Genomic DNA, 22537 nt, shown 5'->3' on the forward strand with positions numbered 1-22537 from the left:
GGACATTTATTGTATACCTTATAAGATATAAATTCGTAATTCTGCATTGATTTTGTTAATCTTAATTTAGGTAGGGATATTACATAGATCTTGTTGTCGTCAGCATCTTCCAATATTAGAAATTAATACAGTACTGCCAAATAATTCTAAAAAAATTATTGTAAGCATGCGCCTATGTAGACTATAACTGGTAAGATTAGACCTGAGCCAAACATGCGCAAAGGGAAAGGCACTCCCTCTCTTCTGCCGGCCACTGCAGAGGATTTGATGCCACCATGGTCTGCTATGCATCCCAAATGTTTGGCTAGGTCTAAGTCAAACACGTACAGAGAGTAAGGTGCTTCCTTCCGCTGATTGCTACACAGGAGGTGATGTCATCATGGTCTACTGCACATACCAATGTTTCGTTCAGGTCTTACTTTCCCCAACTGTATGTACAAAGGTATATACACTGACTCCAGTATAATCAAATGACGAACATAAGAAGGAAATTAATATTGAATCACTTTTGTCATTTGCTGTAACCAGTGGAGTGAATGATATGGTTGTGTATTGCTGGTGCTTCACATTTGGCAAATGACACATTTCGAAAAGACAGAAAAGCTTAGATAAAAACTGTGTCTGAATGATGATTTCCACTTCTTCATTTTCGATTTTTTTTCCTAAACTGTTCAAAGTGCTGTTCATGTTGTGCTAACATTTCATGCAAGTGTGTCGCATAGGTGTATCTAACCCAAAATTGCGTGTGTATCCCAGCTGCTACGTTCAGTTCTTTCTAATATTCATTCACGTGTTTCACTTTTGTGCAGGTACAAGCTTGTTTGCAGTAGCAGCACACGAGTTTGGTCATTCCCTTGGTTTATCCCATTCGTCTGTGGCTGGTGCTCTGATGTTTCCCTGGTATCAAGGTTTGAAACCAAACTTCGAATTACCAGACGATGATCGTTATGGAATTGAACAGTTGTATGGTGAGTATAACATTACTACGGTATGACAGATACTTGAAATGCAACTTTTATCATTGGAAATACGGATTTGTTAATAATTACGTAAATTGACGATTATTTACTTGATGGATCCCAATTTCTTTAACTTGATATTATGTTGTAATCCTGTATGCCAATATCAACAAAAGTACAATTACCGGTATTGTTCACATTTTCTTACAAATTTTAGTTTGGTTACCAATAAAACATAATGGAACATCTCCAGTAATGCGGAAATTTGGAATTTCCTTTCAGATACAGATCAGCTTTGATTTAATGCTGCATGCTATTCGAATAGGCGACACTTTATGCTTAGTATAAGAAGGAATATGGGCTTAGCCAATACATACAATCCAATATTGCTAGAACTTGTGGCGACAGAGGAGGGAGAGAGAAAGATAAGGGAGCGGGAGGAAAGGAGACAAAGTTTATTTTATTTTATTCAATTGTTTAACGAAGATGTATCAACTACTATGTTATTTAAGATCGATGAAATTGGTGACTATGTTATTTAACATTGATGAAAATGGTGTAGATGGTATTTAGCGAGATAAGACCGAGAATTCACCATGATATTACCTGACACTCGCCTTGCAGTTGGAAAAAATGTCTGAAAAACCCCAAACCCGAAATCGAAACCAGGCCCCAGTATAGCTCGCAATCAGCCGGCAAAAGGAGAGAACAAAGATCAGTCATATTACACAGGTGACAAATGTTTTAAACGAATTAAATTAATTAAAACAGGAATTATTAGAATCAGCAAACCTAACCTGCATGGGAATTTTTCTTTATGTAATTAAATCGGAGTTAGTCTCAGAGATTTATTACAATAATCTCTATTACTACATCTCTTTCGATTTCTTTATGCTTCGTGATATTTGCAAGGATATTTAAATAAACTATACACCACAGATTTAAACGGATTTTATCCTTTTTGTAAGAATATGGGAAACTGTAAGTAAATCACACCATAGGCTTCTGCAAAACTGGGTCTGAGAAAATTGTATGCTCATACACACTCCTTAAATATTTCTTTAGAGAATTATACCCTACAAGGAAGGCTCACCAAGTGATAATGAATTTTCACAATGATCCCCCCCCCCTCCCAATATGTTCCATTTGAAATAATATGTGGTGAAAATCTGGAAAATGTGTGACAAAAAGGAAAAATATTTAATTATGTTCCAATTATTTTATGTGAATATAAACAATATGCAGTACTCGCCAGTATAATTATGCTGTCTTGGCAACTGCTAAAGAATTACAGTACATAATGAGATTCATCCTCAAGTTGTCCATCACAAGTGACTGACGATTATCGTGGAACACTTCCTTGTACTGGGAAAAAGAGAGTCCCTGCCCGAGAAACAACATACACTCTCTAGAGACATGTTTATGATTTGAGTCCACACCTGTGGAGTAACGGTTAGCGCGTCTAGCTGCGAAACCAGGTGGCCCGGGTTCGATTTCCGGTTGTGGCAAGTTACCTGGTTGAGGTTTTTTCCGGGGTTTTCCCTCAACCCAATATGAGCAAATGCTGGATAACTTTCGGTGCTGAACCCCGGACTCATATCACTGGCATTATCACCTTCATCTCATTCAGACGCTAAATAACCTAAGATGTTGATAAAGCGTCGTAAAATAACCTACTAAAATAAATAAAAAAAATTTATGATTTGAAACGAAAACAGGCAGCTGATGTTTATGAAATTATAATTGCTTCCTGAATCAGCGTTATGATAACTTACAAGGCACTCCTAAATGACACATTAATGTTTATGTGTATTACAGAACAATTTTTTAGTGGCAACAGCCCTTGTTGCTTGTGGTGAGGGAGCTGACTGCAATTCCACAGGTGCAAAGAGAAACAATTATGAGAAACAGTTGCCAACTGTCACATTTAAGCAACTGCACGGAACATTCGGGTGATGATTATTCTGATATGGGGTTTTTATCGAAAATTATTTGATGAAAACTTAATTTTTATGTATATATAGAAAAATGAATAATATTTGTGTGTTTTATGTGAATATTTGAAAATATCTATTTACATTTAAAAAAATCAAAATATGTGTTTTTATGCAAAATAAAATTTAAAATATATGCTCAGGTGACCTTGTCCATAACGTAAAACACAGTTAACGAGTTTTTGTTATAGTGCAAATAAAATATTAATTATTACCTAAGAATACTAGCCCTACTAATGATAGCAGCCCTAACATAACTTCGTAGCCAAAATAAGATTGTTGTTAACGTATATCCGCGTTTTTTTTTTTTTTTTTTTTTTGGAATTCAGTGACAATATAAATACCAAAACCGCTGTGATTCCAATAAAACTTGTGTTCGAATGAAAACAATAATTATAACTTATAAAGTTCTCGGCTTCACATGGTTAATGCATCGTGAATGGTAGAAACGAGGTCATAGCTGGAACCTACAAGTAAATAATGCTCCATTTACTCTTATTTATTCATTTATTTATTACTGCCATATTTTAAGAAAATGTTTTAGACTTAGCTTAATAATAGATCTTTACTGAATTATACTGTATTGTATAGTTGAAATTACATTCTTTGATTCTTTATAAAATCAAATTTTGTATTAAGTTTATTATAGGCCTAATTACTATTTTATAAGTCATAGGTGCTTATATATCAATTTACACTTATGTTAATTGAATACAGTGTAAGTATCGCAACACTTGCATTGTGTATTATTTTGAAGAAATTTGAACACGAATCTGAACTTCTGCTGCTGCAGAGTAAATAGTTATTTACAATAATTATTTTTCTGAGAATAAGAGAACTAGCTATTTACTGCTACTGTCTCTGATTTTGTAGTTGCAGTCTGGTCTTTATTAAGTTTTATTAGGCAGCAAAAACATTGATGCAACTCTGCACGTTAACTCAATAGATTTTGTGCACTTATTAAATGTGTTACTGTTTAGGCAGCGAGGTTAAGGAAGGTCTTAGCCCATGTCGTGACTTCCATACTTGCACCGTCTGCACACACAGAAAAACAAGGATGTTGTGTGAGCAATTTCATGTGACTGTCACTTTCTGTTTTGCATACTACAAATAAATTTTTGCACAGAAGCTAAATACTGCATGATTATGCCTTAACAGTTGTTTTCTTGCATTGAATATTAGTCATTTGATTAGAATACCGAGCAAACAGAATCCATCCACACCACTTGTAAATAAATTACATATGAAGAGGTCCGTTCCAAACCATATTAAGTCCATCCACGGATGAAATTGAGTTTTATATGATTTCATATAGTTCTGAACATGTTCTAGCGTGCTGTGAAGTCTGTTTGGGTCTTAACTGTATTCAATCCCTTTGAAAAGAATGCATGAAACTAGGTATTCGTGGCAAACCGTATTATGTCCACGTCTTTGTCCACGTCAAACTGTATTCTGTCCAAAACCAATTAATATTTTTTATTGTAAGGTTGCGTGTCAAGTTCCTGAACTGATTCAAACTAGCGCCAATTTACAGTATTGACATATTGTCGACCTTTATATCAATTCAGTGTCCCTACAGTCCAGTTGTGCATATGCTACCGGTATCTGTGAAAATGGAGAGAGAAGTGTCTATAGGTCAGAATAGCAGAGAAAGCAGGAAAAGAGTGAAGAAGACGACAGGAACAAAATTAACTTCAGTATAATACTTTTACTATATTTTTTAATAATTAATAGGTGTTTAGGAGATTTATTTTCATTAAAAAACTGTTTTCTACAATAATCATGTAATGTACAATAGGGTATTCTTGTTTCAATCTGCGGAAACATTGAGAAAGATCCTGATTTAACACAGTTCGAAACACCATGCTAGAGAAGGTCGGTTCCACTGTTGTCGAATTCCCGACCATGATACTGTCATTGCAAGTTATCTTGAACCTCACATCCCCTAAGTCTGTCTTTGGAACTGCTCAGTACAGCGTGTACTCATCAACGTAATGACACGGCAAGGATGCCCCTCCCTCCGGTAATGTGACTCTTTTCAAAAAACGTTGGTTCTTTTACCTTACGGCTCTCCACTGTAAAAGAACTTGGTTCAATACAGACATCATCTTCTCTCGATACTCCGGTTTTGAGAGGAGAACATAGTTTCATAGCAAGTTTTAATTAACCTGTAATAAGTAAGTATTTAAATATAATCGTGTGTACATTCCTCCTCTCTCATCCGAGCTGGGGACCGGCAATGGAGGAGTTACTACAGCTACTTCTATACATTATATAGGCCTGGATGACTTACACCTTCAGCTAATATGTACATATTCTTATAACAATATTTTACAGGCTTATTATTTGAATTTACATTAATTTACAATTATACACAATCCATATCCCTATCATTGCTGCCATCATCGCTTGTTCCAAAATTAATTATTTCGCCAATGGCATCATCCATTCGGAATTATCTTCTTAATCGTAGGTACTACTGTCTGGACACGATAGAAATCTTCGATTATATCCGAATAACATGTTGATCGAAGTCGTCCACTTCAACTTTACACAAGTCTAATTCTGGAATGAAATAATATGTTTAGTAGAACTATAAGAAAATAATAACTTGCAACAGTAATTCATTATGTCGCTCTCAATACACACACTATTGTACATAACTATTATAGCAATAATTTCTAAACATTACATACCTAATACTTTTGCCAGAGTATTTAGCCATTCTCTCATATTCCTTAGCAAGAGGTTCCAGCAAATATTTGTTTAATTTTTCCTCCTCGCAATGCTTAATTTTATTATATTTGCGATAATTTCTCTTTCTCGGGTATGGATAACAGCGTTACTTTTTCTCCGCGGTGGTGTGATTTCACCATAATTACTACCCTGTGGTTGCTGCTCCATGTTAACACTACTGGTACGCAGTGAAGGAAATAGTGCTATATTTCTTGACAATAGATTATGCTGTGGAGCATGCGCAAAGAACTCAGTTGGCTCCACCCACGTTACGCGCTTCCTTCCCTCTGCCCCTCTGTCACCGCTCAGAAGGTTCAAGATAACTTGCAATAACAGTATACGTAAGAGTCATGAAAAGAATTTTCTCAACAAAAAAGAAAGCTCATCAAGATCGTTAACATTAATGAACATTATATCTTTGTGATACAATATTACACAGGAGTAAATCAAGGAGTGTTACCTATTACTTACACAATTTCTTTGGTTGAATTTTTACAAATATTGAGGAAGAATTTTTTTTTTTCCTTTTTTTATGTTCATGTCAAACTGTATTATGTCCATGATATTTTCTGAATTTCAGGACAGTCTGATGTAAAAGTGATTTCAAATATAATTGATTCTGATAAATTAAGTTCTTTCAGTAACTAATAATTTTAGTATTTTATTTTACCTCCCTTAGTTGGCATATAAACAGTTTTCTTCTCTCCTGAAAAAATTACATCAGAGGACTTAATGCAGTTTGGAACGGACCTCCTCATACGTATTCTCTTTATTTGCTAACCACTATGGTATTGAAACAGATGTAGGCCTAATAGTGTCCACCCATTGTGGAGTAATGGTTAGCATGTTTGACTGTAAAATTAAAGGTCCTGGGTTCAAATCCTATTTGGAGCAAGTTACATTATATGAGACTTTTCCGAGGTTTTCTTTCAACCAACTGAAGCAGAATTCTTGGGTAACTTTCGGCATTGGACCTCAGATTCATTTTGCCATAATTATTTCAAATGTCACTGTCTTCATTACCATAGCCCGGGTTAAATTCACTGTGAAGCGTGCTACAAGGAAAAAAGAGAAGGATAATGATTTCTCCCATCACGTTTCCATGCATATTGCATATTATAATAGAATGAGATCATAGTTTAGTGAGACTTCCATGGTGTTCAACATAGTCATAAACATTAGGATTTGTGGCACTGTATCATACGAAGGTTGATCATTAAGTAAGGTTCCCTGTTTTGCTAAGGGTTTTATGTATAAGCCTACCAGTAACGTATGCAGAAATTACACTTATCCATTGTTGCACAACTTTAAAGATTCCCTCTCTGTAGAAATAGGGCCCTTGATGTTCCAACCAAACGCTGTATCGTTGCATAATTCAGAAATCTTCTTCCTCTAAGATATTTCTTCAGTGGCCCAAACAAATAAAAATCGGAGAGGGCTAAATCTGGGCTGTAAGAAGGATGTTCCATATCGTGGTCTATAAAATGGCCGGTATTGAGTTCCATTACGACTTGGTGACGCCATTGCTTGGAACTGATATCTAAATACAGTGCCTCTTTTTTTTATTTCTTTGTTTTCTTCCTGTTTTCGTCGCAGTTTCTTGATTCTCAAGAAAAGAACATCATCTACAATTCTGGATGGTAAACAATGACAACTTCTTTCTACAGTCACTCTCCACCTTAAATCTAGACATATATAATTCCACAATGCATTTAACCTCTAATCCTGGAGAACAGATCTTAGTAACACAGATATTTCCATGCCTTCTCTTAAGATACGTTGCTCCAAAACATTGGATTTTTCTTCATTTGTAACAAAGTGAAAAAATTAACAACTTTCGATCTGAGGTGACATTTAATTCTAAGTATGGTAATGGATAGTTTTAGTAATTCTTAGTTTACCTCATCAATGTTAAAAGTTTCGTATTCTATGATTGGTTATTCGAAATATGCTGTTCGGGAGGAAATTAAATGCAGAATAAATATGGGAAATCCCTGTTATTATTTGGTTGAAAAGTTTTTGTCATCCAGTCCGTTCTCAAAAAAAGTTGAAAGTTAGAATTTATAAAACAATTATGTTATTGGTTGTTTTGTATGGTTGTAATACTTGTACTCTCACTTTGAGAGAGGAACAGAGGTTAAGGGTGTTTGAGAATAAGGTGCTTAGAACAATATTTGGGGCTAAGAGAGATGAAGTACAGGAGAATGGAGAAAGTTACACCTGACATAATTAGGAACATAAAGTCCAGACTTTTGAGATAGGCAGGGCATGCAGCACATATGGGTGAATCCAGAAATGCATATAGAGTGTTAGTTGGGAGGTCGGAGGGAAAAGGACCTTTGGAAAGACTGAGACGTAGATGGGAGGATAATATTAAAATGGATTTGAGGGAGGTGGGATATGACGGTAGAGACTGGATTAATCTTGCTCAGGACAGGGCTTATGTGAGGCCAGCAGTGAACCTCCGGGTTCTCTAAAAGCCATAAGTATGTCTTCATGAGAATTATGTTTTTTTATGATATGGCCTTAACAGGTCCTTTTCCTTGGTGACATTATAAAAATTAATGAGCATAATTAATTCAGATGTATAATTTCTCTGAAAGGTCAGGAACATATGGTTATGTAATAATGTTCTTAGTGAGCCTCAAGTGGTGTTCAGAGAATGCTGTTGCTTTAAATAATAAGTTTTAATTGTTACGAGTAACTAACAATTTTTGTGTAATGTGTCTCCAATGTTTATTTACTGTTCAATTAATGAAATGACGAATGTTAATTAGATTGATGAATTTTCTACATAACACACATTTTAATGTCGTTATTTTCATTGTTGCTCTTTCACATTTTTCAGAAATGATCACTGCCATTACTAATACAAACGTTGATGCCACTACCATTTTCACATTCGCAGTATTGGATTTATTAGACCATTTTGTCTTTTGAGAAACGTTGCCAGTCATAATGCCCAAAGTTAGGAAAATTCCCCACCTGTCCCCAAATGGCACTGACTGCCATCTGCGGCATGGATGCTGTCTTTCATAGTGATGGGTTGTATGCATGCCTCCCATCTTCAGAATATGTTCCTGGAAATGCAATAATGTTCTTGAAGTGGTTTATTCCCTGATGTTCCTTTAAGTTCATCTAGAGACTAAGAACTACTTTTATATCCTTATTTCAAAGCTTATCCAAAAGATAAAAGTGAGACAAAGTATTCAATATAGGATACCTGTTACCACAGCCTTACTCACAATGCAATCTTGAAAGATTTCACGAATTGTTGCTTTTAATAATAATTAAGCATAATTAATAGATCTTTTCTTACATAATTTTAGCAAACAGTAGGGAGGCGACTAATGTGGGATTAATAATAATAATAATAATAATAATAATAATAATAATAATAATAATAATAATAATAAAAATAATAATAAAGGTAAAAGGATCCCTGTAACATGCCATGAAGGCACTTGGGGGGCATGGAGGTAGAGGCCCATGCTTTCTATGACCTCGGCACTAGAATGAGGTGGTGTGGTCAGCACCATGCTCTGACCGCCTTTTACCCCCGGGAAAGACCCGGTACTCAATTTTATAGGAGGCTGAGTGAACCTCGGGGCCATTCTGAAAGTTTGGCAACGAGAAAAAAATCCTGTCACCACCTGGGATCGAACCCCGGACCTTTCAGTCCATAGCCAGCTGCTCTACCAACTGAGCTACCCGGCCGCCGTAATAATAATAATAATAATAATAATAATAATAATAATAATAATAATAATAGTTATTATATATAATAATAATGATATAATAATAATAATAATAATAATAATAATAATAATAAATTCATTGCCGCCCTCACATAAGCCACCATTGGTCCCTATCCTGTGCAAGATTAATCCAGTCTCTATCATCATATTCCACCTCCCTCAAATCCATTTTAATATTATCCTCCCATCTACGTCTCGACCTCCCCAAAGGTCTTTTTCCCTCTGGTCTCCCAACTAACACTCTATATGCATTATTATTATTATTATTATTATTATTATTATTATTATTATTATTATCTTGTTTTCTAAATGTTCCAGTATAGAGGAACTTTACGGTTCCAAGGCAAAAGGTGATATGTCAATTTTTTGGCGAAAATGAGATTTACCAATACCAGTATGTTGCGCATCCTGATAGTATCTTTATTGTGGCAAAAGATGACGTGCATATCTATATTATACTTCCCTTTAACCCGTTGTTATGAAACATGATTCCTACGATTTTATATGGTTGTTCAAACTTCAAATGCTAGCTCCTGAAAAACTGTAAGAAATGACATATCATTTTGCCTGCCACAGAACTGAAATATCTCATTTGAAAATAGGTGTCTATGAAATTCCACTTTACCCATTAAGCTTGCTTGATTAATGTCTCGCAAATAAAAAGCGAAACGAAACACTGTCACCACGTTTCTTAACGAACGAAAATTAGCTTAAATATGCATTTTCATTAAATTTAAGCTGCACGACCTGGGACAGTTTTCTTGTAAGATGACCTAAATAATTAAGAAATAAAAAATACACACACATACAGACAATGCGTGCTCTTCCACAAACGCGCACGCATTAACACACGCACACATCTGTGTAATAATGCATTCTTGCTACAGAGTTTAAACTTTACTGTTAATGCAATGTAGCAGAATTCATCGTTGCCATCTCTTGAAGGATGGAAGAGAATCTTTTGTCTGGCATAACAAAAGCAATTAAATCTAAGTACTTTTAAGCCATGTTTTCGCACTATGAAGCCGATTCTTCTATATCAGGCCTGCACAAGGTTTGCGCTCTCCGAGCCGGCTCACAGCTCATGAGCGGAATGCAGATATTAGCTGCGCTCTGTATAAGGATGGACTGGAAGAAGGGGTGGATCTCGTACAAAATATACACAAAAGGAAGTACTATTACGAGTGCTTATGAAATGAATTCCCGTTCAGTGTTTGCAAAACTATCTTGGACTGTTATTAATTAATAAAGAAATATTTATTTTACAGAAGTAGTAGAAATTCTATAGCTACTTAAATGTACAATATCATTTTGTTATATTTTTATTTATCAGTACATCAAAATGAGGTTTTATGCTGTTGGCAGCTGAAAGGAACAGTAGCCTACTGATAGTAATGAAACATCAGTTACAGATGTTCGATGTCTGTCTTTATTAAAGTTGATTATAGAAAACAGTTGCTCACAAATATAAATGTTGAGCCAAACATATTAATCATTTTCACAGCCAGCTTGTGTAGTCGTGGATATTATTGCTAATGTTTAGTCTTGTAAAACTCAACCAGGCTAGTAGTATTTTTCAAACGATCTTCCCTTAGGTCACATTGAAGATCAATAAGTTCGAGCTGTAAATCGTTAAATGGTAAATGTTAAGCAACGTGAAACAGTTACTGAGAATAGGCCTACACACTGCACTCCACTAGATAAGTGAGTGGTTGTTTCCCTATAGCAAGTTTATGTCATTCTGACATATCTTCCTCTCCGTTTCCGCGAGCGGTAAACACCGCTCTCTCGCTCCAAAGGAGTGCGCGCGCTTGTCGAGCGCTGTTTGTGCAGGCCTGTTCTATATAGTTGAAACCAAAATGTAGGCATACATATTATGAATCTACAGTAGTACCTGTACTGTAACTAGGTAACGGCAAATGATGAATCAAATTGAATTATGTCCTAGGTATTATTGCCAAACGCTATGCTATAAAAAAAAACTATGATAATACCCTATGTAGTCTGTTTTAAATATTCAAGAAACTTAGAACGAAAATATATTCGACCTAAAAATCCGGACCCTACTCTTGTCATATGAGGTTTTCTTCCTTCCTTATTTAGAGTTAGATTAACAGTACGTTGATCATAAAAGCAAAGCTATCCCATTAGCGATCTCGGAAGGGTCTAAGGATTGCAGATATTAAAGGCTTTCATCTTACTAGACAATCGGTATCGATTAGAGTGAGGTATATCTATCCTATGTGCTAGCTACCTTTGCCTATGAGTTCGAGTGAACTCCAGGCTCATTATGAGAGCAAAAGGTTTACATTAATGCAGAAAATCCCTTATTCCATCGGGAGTAGAACCCGCGACCTTCTGGCTTGCAGTGCAATGCCTTAACTGCCACGCTACTGCGCTCCCACTGTGTTTGTTCATAGTTTAGTCAATAATATTAACCATTCTTTTTTATTGAGTTAAGTAGTTCTCAAAACTATTTTGGAGTGCAATATAAACATCACTTTGTGAAAGAGTTTCCAGTTTTGCTCTTCTTTCTACATTCGTACTTTTACCTGTCGACTGAATAAGTTATCGCGTAGATTTGTGAAAGCATTTCATAATTATATTTATGAACTATTTCTTTATATTCTCATTTGTGACAAATTTCGTTGTACAATTCGTACGAAAGAGTTACAATATACACTAAGTACTAGTCATATTTTCTTTTATTTATTTGGTATTTCTTTTTCATTTTCAGGTGCAAGACAAAGAGAACCAGAGAGAATTCCCAGTTATCCAGATCCATACCATCCAGTAAGACCACCAGTGTATCCTTCTAGACCACCACCTAGAATACCTCCTCCACCTCCTCCTACACGAAGATACACTCCACCTACAACTACCACTACCACTACCACAACTACGGAAGCACCTTCTGTACACCCACCACGTCATAAGCCAACCAGAAAACCACATAAAAAGCACGAGAAAGCTGACAAGCCAGACACATGTGATACGAGTTACGATGCCATCTCTGTTATTCGTAGAGAAGTGTTTATCTTCAAGGGAAGGGTGAGTTGTAGTTTGACTATAGTTTAAAAAAAAAGTTGGAATTTCTTTTTCTTCTCCTAAAATATTACTTTCTGAATCCTGTTATTACATTTAAGAATAATTTACATCCCGTCCCTTAAATGGAGTACTAGTAGACCTTATCTCTTTTGGACAGTGGAGGGAAAATTCTTTTTACAGTTATGAAACAAGTGCTGGTGAACTGTCGCCTGTTATTACAATTACCATCATCTTCAATTATGGATTAGGTCATTAGACCTGTTCCATCTTCAGCCCATTGCCTTTCTTTTGGTTTGTACTGCATTATTTGCTTAGGATATCTTTCTTCATTCTGTCTATGTGGTATTAAATCTAATTAAAAGATATCTTAAGAGTGTAAATGATTATTTAAAATTTGACAAGATTTTTTCAAAATTGTTGTGACAGTGTCGTCTATTAACAATGAGCGTATTCCGAATCTCAGTGCTGAGCAATCTGATTGCATCACGGTGTTCCGAATTTCACCGATGGAGTCACTGATGCTCCACCGGTGTCGCACCGGTGCCATCAGCTTGCAGAGGTGGTGGCAATCTCCATCAGCCGCCATCAGTCAATCTGATTGGTTCTTGTATAGGGCGGGAATTAGCAGACAAATGACATCGTGCACTGTTGTGTCATGGCGGTGTGTTCTGCTTTAGTTCTGCTGTATTGTTTTAATGAGCACAACGTAAAAACAATATGTTAATGGCTTATGAGCGAACATGTCAACGGACCCGTTATTACTACTGGTTCAAGAAATAAGTTGTTTATGCTATCTTTTCTTTGAACGAGATGGCAGTACGAAAATTTCGCAAAATTTTGCTGCTAGCGTAGCACAGACAACAACATATACAGTCGCCATGACAGCCATCGATCCTTCCAGCAGTTTTGTTCCTTATTACGCTGCAACGTGACGTCACTGATGCCACCGGACCGGTGAGATTCGGATTACACTGAATGTAGGTAAACCAAATTGTTTCCTAAAAGTATTAAGGAATTTTGGAATAACACCACGAGCCCTGATAAAAAGACCAATCACATCTATGTGTTTGAGACGGTATTTTTCTTTAAAGTACTCGATAGTTGCTTCATAAATGTCTTTCTTTTCTTGGTGAACTTCTTTAGGCTGGTGAACACTCCATTCATATCTAATTGTAGGATCTAATTAAGCCATGTTTGGTGGTCTTTGAATATGCCAATATATCTATGCGTCATTTTTGTCAAGTTTTTATAGATTCATCTGTATGATGATTTATATGAATGTAATTTCGTTCTTTGTGTTAGTGTGTTTAAATTAGATTAACTTATTCTTCTTTCAACTCTTGAATTAAAATGTTATAATTTCAATTTTAAGGTAAAACAAGTGAACTTTTTCATGTTTTTTCAGTACATATGGAGGATTGGAGACAATGGGTTGTATGCAGGATATCCAGCAGAAACACACAGAATGTGGAATGATCTCCCTAAAAATTACACACATATAGATGCTGTGTATGAGAGAGGAGACAAAAAGATAGTGTTTTTTATTGGTGAGTGTGCAATGTTGAACTTCTTTCGAACTTCTCAAATGTATTTTTTTTTTAAGTCTTGGAATGGTTTTTTTAATGTTGAATAATTGCTAATACATTTTCTGATGTGGAATAACTGTTAATAAACATTCAAAAGTACCGTACTTCATATCTAATTACTTCTGTGGTCTCATGAGTTTTTTTGGTTAGAATTACTGGTATATAGAAGTATAGAAATTAGATTAGCCTATTATTTTTTTTTCATGTATAGCAAAAGTAGTAGCATTCATGGATCTAGAGTGCGCAGTATTGCAGTTATCGAATGTAAACTTTGCTGCCTTAATTTTTGTCTTTTGGCAACCTTTTGGTGAATGTCCGTTAACACTCTCCAGTGAACAAAAGGTCACATCTGTAGTGTCGTCAGCAGATGTTTTTCAAGGTTTTCCATACTGGTATTGAACTTACATGCACTGTTAGACACTACACTGTCCTAGTGCGTCCTAGGCATTAATCTGTAGGAGGTATTAATTTTATTTGTGCTCCTCTTAATATATGTAGGCCTATAGTCTCTACATGAACCCAATCTATAACTACCGGTACCGGTACTTGTATTATCAGTGTTTGAAATTCCGATCTTTCCTAACTTCCAAGTTCGTGTCACAGAGCTTATTTCATTTTTTTTATTTCACTAAAATAGTTTACATCCATAACGACAAATTGTTGTTTGTTGTTTAGTCAACTGTCAAGAGACTGGTTTGAACCTCATAAGTGACATCTTAAAAGTATTTATTTCAGTCACTGACTTCACAGCATATGTTTAAGGTGCTACACCTTTACATTACATATTTAAAGGACGTATGAACGTTTTCGTTGGTCTACGCCAACATCATCAGATACGAAGTACATATTTTGGCAATATCAGTGCTCTCTACATAATATCTACAAATACAAAACATATTTAGTGGCATGCAAAATGAGACATATTAAAAAACCAACATTGCTGTGATACACATTGACATTCATATATGACTGTCTTGATTGTCACTTACTTAAAATACACGTATAGATTACAAAATACATTGATTCACACACACACACATATATAAATGCAAGTCTAGATAATAAAATGACATGATTTAAAAGTGAAAAAAATAATAAAATATAAAATTAAGATAAAAAGTATTATGAATGTGAAGAGTTGCAAAATTACAGTAATTACGGTACATTTATTATATTCCTATTTCTATTTCACAATAATATATATATTTCCACCATTTAGAAACGTATGTATCATGGTTTGTGTCACGTAATTATTTGAATATTTTTCAAGTTTATAGGCCTATGGTTTTATTATAAATGTCAATATATTATACGTTGGGTTGTTTGGTGTTGATTAATAATGATTTTTGATTTTGTCGATAATGCTGTTCCTCCAATCTGGAAGTAATTGAAATCAATCAGTGACACCAATAAGGCATCACTCATGAGGAAACCAAGCCAGGAGATAATGGGGCAGGATGGCCACTCCTTTCCCCCTCTATTACATACACCACTGACTAGTAACATATTACATAATCAGACTCCAGCCATATACAAACAATTGTTCTTCCTCTGACACATATCATTAAATGAGATCTACTGCCTGATAATGGATGTACATAAAGCCAGAACCACAATCAGAGGGATGGCAAATGTAATGGAAGTTTTTTCTTCTCCCATCCACATAACAAGGTCTTGCCAACACACCACCGCGAAATGAATATAGATCAACGCCAAACAGTAACATTCAACTATTGAGGCTGTTCGATACCACAGCCTGCAGTGAATGAATGGAGAAGTGCAGGAGTGACAATCTCAAGTTCTAGCAATGTACTGTTGGCATCATTGATCTCACTCGACTGAATAACAATCAATATAATTAATGTTTTCCATGTTCACATTACATATAGCGGCAAACTTAAAATCGATAAAAATGAAAAACCAGGACAATTTTCATCCTGGATGAAGTTTGTCAGGACACCTGGACAATTCATTGGAAACCAGAACTGAGACGAATGAGATCCCTACTCCCTACGAACAGAGTCATCTTCAATGACAAAATCGCTAGCACTGTTGTCAGTTAGCCTACTTCATCACCATGTTCACTATGTTCTTCAAAAGAGGGTAGTGTAACGAAAACCAGCTCTGGGATTTCAGCTGAATGAGGCACTGGGCGTACTGCTGATGGTATACTAGAATACTCCATGTTACATTTGTTTTTCTTGTTGTACCCTGATGTTTTCACAGTGCAAAAATAATACACAGGTTGTAACTTTAATTATGGCAACTATTTATTTATTACGAATATATAAGTGATACATCTGTAAAACTTCTACAGTCCTTCAGTGTGGTAACCAGCATTGTCTACAACTCGTTGCCAGCGATGTGGAAGTCGTACTATCCCTGTAGCAGCCCCTGTTCTGTTGATGTTTCTGATGAACCACCCTATTGCCTGCAGAATATCGGGAACAGTCCGGAATCGAACGTCACGAAGTGGTGCCTTCATCTTTGGGATTAAGTCATAATCACAGGAGCTTAAGTCCGGTGAATGTGGTGGATGGAAAAGCAATTCCCACTCCCAGCGACAGTACAAATCAGCTACAAGCTGTGATGTGTGCGCCCCTGCGTTACGGTATCCTGCAAAATAATGGGAGGGTTCTGCAAAACATGTGGGCGCTTTCTTTGCAACGCTAGTCTCAAATTATGCTAAAAAATGACTGAAACACTGTGCTTTAACTGTGCTGTAACTAACAGGAGACTAACTTTAACTCTCCACAGCGCATGCGCTGTGAGTCGGACGGAAGAGTCCTTTTAGGGGGAAGAGGGGAGACATAGATTAACATGTGGTAGAAGTGACAACAATTAACTCCATCTCATTTCGTTTTTACAGCAGTGTTGCCACTATTAAAGTTACACCCCACGTAATCATCTGAATGATCTCTTGCCTCTCGCGAAATCATTGGTATTCCAAATGGTACGAGGCGCATCCAGAAAGTAAGTTTCCCGATTTTTTCCCCCTTAAAAGTAAACGTAGTTAGTCGTGTCAATTGCGCATGCGTAACAGATCTGTGACGTATCAATCATATGCCAGCCGGACAGGTCCTGCCTGGTGCCAGTAGCGTGGCAGCAGTGATCCGAAATGGAAGCTCTTATTCCTTCTCCCGCCGCCTGCGAGGTTCGGTCGGTGATAAAGTTCTTTAATGCACAAAGCATTGCACCAATTGAAATTCATCGGCAGCTCTGTCAGGTCTATGGGCCGAACATCATGAGTAAGCAGATGGTGCGTCGCTGATGTAGGCAGTTTTTCGAAGGTCGTCAGAGTGTCCATGATGAAGAGCGCAGTGGGCGACCGTCCCTCATCAATGATGATCGTGTTGAGCTGGTGTGGCAGTGCATCATGGAGAACCGTCGCTTCGCGATTATGGAGCTGAGCAGCAATTTTCCGCAGATATCGCGATCCTTGTTGCATGAGATTGTTACTAAGCACCTGCTGTTCAAAAAAGTGTGTGCCAGGTCGGTGCCGAAAAACCTGACACCCGAACACAAAATGCAACGTTTAGGAGCAGCACTGACATTTCTGCAATGGTATCACGATGACGGCGACGAGTTCCTCGACAGGATCATCATGGGCGATGAGACTTCACCCCGGAAACCAAGCAGCAGTCAATGCATTGGCGGCATAGTGGATCTCTGGTCAGGACAAAATTCAAACAGACGCTGTCGGTATGGAAAGTGATGTGCAAGGTGTTCTGGGACAGGAAGGGCATTCTGCTCATTGACTTCCTTCCAAGAGGTGAAACAGTGAACACTGACCGTTACTGTGAAACACTGCATATATTGTGACGTGCCATTCAAAACAAGAGGCGTGGAATGCTTACTGCAGGTATTGTGCTCCTCCATTACAATGCTCGTCCACATACGGCTCTGCGCACAGCAGCTGTTTTGACGGAATTTGGCTGGGAGTTGTTTGATCATCCACCCTATAGTCCTGATCTTGCTCTCAGCGATTTTCACGTTTTCTTGCACCTCAAGAAATCCCTGTCCTCCGGTGAGCGTTTTGGCAACGACGAAGAGCTGAAGACGTCTGTCACACGCTGGTTCCATTCACAGGTGGCAGAGTTCTACGATAGAGAGATACAAAAGTTGATCCCACGATACAAGTGTCTCAATTCTGATGGTGGCTATGTTGAAAAATAGCTGAAACATTGCTGTACCTGTTGCCAATAAATGTTTTCCTGAAAGTGTGTGTTCTTTTTTTTTTTAAAATAGGGAAACTTACTTTCTGGATGCGCCTCGTATATTATCACATGTTCCTTTTGTCCACATTCGTAAACCCTCCACACACTGCTTGCACATGTAATGAAGTGCCCATGACTTACTCTGGTCACCAATTTCAACTTTGAAATATGCAAAATAGGCTTGCTCTACAAATGCATGATGTTCGCTCTGCGTGTAACTGCCTGTGGACTTGCTGCTCTACAAGGTCTTCCTACCTCCATCTCCTGTTATCGGTCAATAGTGCACTAGTGCTCTCCTCCATTGCGGATACAGTAAATTGCTTGGAGATAAAACCTGATGTGATAGAACAAAACTAACAGCAGTTTCAAAATCAGCATATAATCACTTGAAGGTAAGCGATAGAGGAAAAAACCTGACGTGATAGAAGAAAACTGACTGCAGTTTCGAAATCAGCATGCCTATTTTAGTCAAAATCCGCTGAAAAATCGAAGTCAATAAAAAATATGTTCAAAATTGTTCCCCAGTGATATTAATTTTATACATCTTGATTACACAACTTTTAACACTGTATCACTTCGGAATAAAAAATATACAGTATATATGCTTTTACGTGTTAATTAATTACGTTAACATATTCCGAACTAATTAATTTTTTCGTTTTGCCATTGGATATTCTTTGTAGTCATGATATTCTGGCAGCTATTTGTAGAAGTCCATTTATGTGATAAGCAGATAGTTGCTAAATTTGTTTCTCTCAGCAAACTTTCATTTGGCTCTTGTATTCACACACTTCAGTGACATATGGAAGAATTTCTTCAGTTGTTGACTTTGATTGATTTTGATTGATTGATTTATTGATATAGTTCACAAGTACAAAACTTAATAGTATAACAAAAGATCTATAAACAAATGTAGTTCTACATACTAAATATACAATTTCCTAGACTCATTATTTTAACGCAAATCTCAATAATTTATTGGTTCAAACTTGCACATACGTCTGGTTTTAGTGCATGTTTAAACCAATAATGATAACCATTAAGACATTAAACCTTATTTATCTGCTCCTTTTCACAATTTAATTGTATTATTTAGGTCTTACATTACATAATAACTTATTATTCCAAAAAAAAAAAAAAAAATGTGATCAGATGTCGACATAATGTAAGTCATGAACCTAAATTAGCTGACTCGATACATTCTATATGTAGGTTAATCTTTATTTCTTACAATATTTCCTTGTCAGCAGAAACGTTTGCGTAACTTCAATGAAGACTATCACATACCAGCTTAAACACAAACTTGCCAAGTTGCTTACATAATCAACCTCAATTTAGTTTCATAATTGTGTCTCATGTACTCATTATCAATTTATTACTATTATAATGCCTACTAAATGTATTATAAATGCAGTATTGTTGAAATTAAAACATATTAGTAAAGCAATTTATAAAGTCAAAATTATCTTCTGAACCTTTACTAAATACGAGTAATATAGCTATCGGAATACATTAATAACTACCTAAATTCTCTATTTTCAATTTTTATTATTTTAAAACTTTGACGTAATTCTATCTTATTTACAAAACCTGTCTGCTTATCTAATTTAATTAATAATAAGTGTTTCTAATTTTAGGAAAATTTAGTCTTAGCTGATGCCTATCTCTTAGTAGGTAGTTTCGTTCAGTATCTATAGTTTTGATTGATTCTATTTCATTTCTGATAGAGTTTCTATTTGTTAATTTACCTCTTAATAACTGTTCGTCACCTTCTTCTACTCCATCGGTCGGTAACGCACAGTTCCTCCATACTGTAGCACTTCCTCTCGCGCACTCCGGACTACCAACGGCATGTGGCATTCTCATAAATTGATCGCTGACTTTGCCGGTTGATCCACAATCGCTTCTCCTTGTTGAGTTTTCACTTGCGTGCCTCAGCCTACCCTCACTGGTTGTTCTCTCAGTCTGTGCCTCAGCTCCCCAAACAGCATCTTCACTGGTTCCTGCATCTTCTTCCATACTAGGTTGTCCTTCTTCACTCTTCTTTCTTCTAAAGGGATCTGTGAAAACAGTGTTCTCTAGTTTACTTAGGTATGCTCTAATATCATTCACTCCCGTAAGCTCATCAATTCTTCTATTTGTTATTTCTGATTTCTTCTGCCCACTTGATGGGTTACTATTCTTATCAGTCCTCTCTGCGCTTCTAGACTTCCTGTTTCGTGATGCACTTCTTCTGTTTACGTGAGGTGTAGATGATGCTCTATTTCCACAAGTCTCTATTTCCTTATTTCTGTTCTTGTTACCGCAACTGAATAAATCCTCAATGTTTTGATTATTTAAGGACTCTATGTTAACTATGTTTCCGTTTATCTTCATTTTATCTTTTACTAAAGTTGCCCTAAATCCTTTACCTCGAGCTTCTTTTAATATTGGAATTAACTTCTTTCGTTTCTCTCTAATTTCTTTTGCAAAGTCATTTTCTATGAATATATTTGTGCCTTTGAGTTGACGCGTATTGGCAATGATGTGTTCTTTGATAAAGTAACTGTTCAATTTCACAATAATTGGTCTTTTATTTCCCTTACCTACTCTATACGCGTTATTTATCGCACTTATGTCCAAGTTTAGACTGAAATACTTAGTTAATAATTCTAACACCACGTAACCAGTATCAATCCCTTTTTCATGATTGCACTCTTCAACACCATAAATTACAATGTTATTAATTCTGCTATCATTTTCCCATTTTTTAACTATCGATTTTAACACCGCCTGCTCTTGGATAACCTCCTTTAACTTCTTTTCCACTTCAGTGTACCTGTTTACTAATGTATCTATATCACTTGCTACTTTGTTTAGTAGAACACTTGCCTTCAGTCTGTCTTCTCTCGTTTCTTTCATATAGTTTACCCATTCTCTTTGAAACACTTCATCACTGTAGACTCTTCCTTCTGTATCTCCAGGACCAGGGTTTAACTCCACATTTCCAATAATCAGTAGAATTGATAAAACAGCCGCTGCCACAAATATGTTGATTCTATCCTACACTATTACATTATCACCTTTTGAACATCTGCAACACTGCCTTGCATTGAAGCACCCGATTCGCGCCCTGTAAGAATTTAGGTCGTCGCCCATACCTTCTTCACACGCTAACCTACTTGCATATGCTGCTTACTACACAACCATTCTCTACGACTGCACTTTGTGAACTGAGTTGTTGACTTAAGAAACCTAGCTTTCTAATGGTAATTTAATAATACCTTCTTTGTTTTTAGGTAAGAAATATTACCTTTATAATGGAAACGAATTAGAAAGAGGCTATCCAAAGTCTCTTACACACCTTGGTCTCCCAGAGTCTCTAGGCAAAATAGATGGCGCCATGGTATGGGGTCACAATGGAAAAACCTACTTCTTCAGTGGAACAATGTACTGGAAGTAAGTATACATATCGCAAGTGAGAAAGTTACTTGGTTCACGCAAGTGCAACTCTTTTTTATATTTATACATACAGTATTTTATTTATGGAAAGCTGATCCATTCGGATTAAATAGAAATATTGATAAAATTCTATTTGAACCATACTTTATAATTAAAGACATTGTAGTATACAGCGTCTGTTCCCTATTATTGTCTACCTAGAAGTATAAATGATTTCAGTGAAAGTTGCTAATTCAATTCCTTGTGTTCACAACGTTTGTATAATGAGTAAATGTATAATTTCTGTGGTGGGTCTCTTTCGTTGGCTCTGCTGCCTCTTCTCTTGTGACGACTTCCTACAATATGAGTACCGGTACTGTAAGCTTTAATTTTTATATTACAATCCACAATTTAAAAAGGCATCTATATGCGACCAATATTTTTCTTCTGTAATCGTGCTTTTGTCACTGCTGAGAGAGGAAAGGCACACAGAGCAGAGATTTATCCTGAATAAGAACTTGCATAAACTGAACATTACAATTTACTGTTTTGGAAAGGTTTTCTATTATAAATTTTGAATAAGATAAATAATTGATTTACATTTAGTAGCACTGTTACCGGTACATTAAATTCTACTGCCTTAGATTCATAAACTCTGAAACTGTTGTAACACTATTTTGTAAAACACTTCGTAAGAGTTATCTATTTCTAATAATTTCTAGACTAATTTCTAGACATTTGTATTGTATTCGTCACTCTTTAATTTCGAAATTTGAAGACGAAATAAACCAATGTCTGTTGGATCATAGTCAGGCCAAT

The 22537-nt window shown here is 36.2% G+C and overlaps 1 protein-coding gene across 1 annotated transcript in view; it reads left to right on the forward strand.

Moving 5' to 3' along the window:
• Nucleotides 1-22537, forward strand: part of LOC138705118 (matrix metalloproteinase-2-like) — a 672465-nt gene that overhangs the window by 644285 nt on the left and 5643 nt on the right. The window contains exons 6-9 of the mRNA XM_069833774.1: nucleotides 810-968; nucleotides 12185-12498; nucleotides 13901-14042; nucleotides 21577-21736. Of these exons, the coding sequence (XP_069689875.1) occupies nucleotides 810-968; nucleotides 12185-12498; nucleotides 13901-14042; nucleotides 21577-21736 (775 nt within the window). The remainder of the gene's footprint in view (nucleotides 1-809; nucleotides 969-12184; nucleotides 12499-13900; nucleotides 14043-21576; nucleotides 21737-22537) is intronic.

This window comes from Periplaneta americana, chromosome 1, assembly GCF_040183065.1.
Source record: "Periplaneta americana isolate PAMFEO1 chromosome 1, P.americana_PAMFEO1_priV1, whole genome shotgun sequence".
Taxonomy (NCBI): Eukaryota; Metazoa; Arthropoda; class Insecta; order Blattodea; family Blattidae; genus Periplaneta; species Periplaneta americana.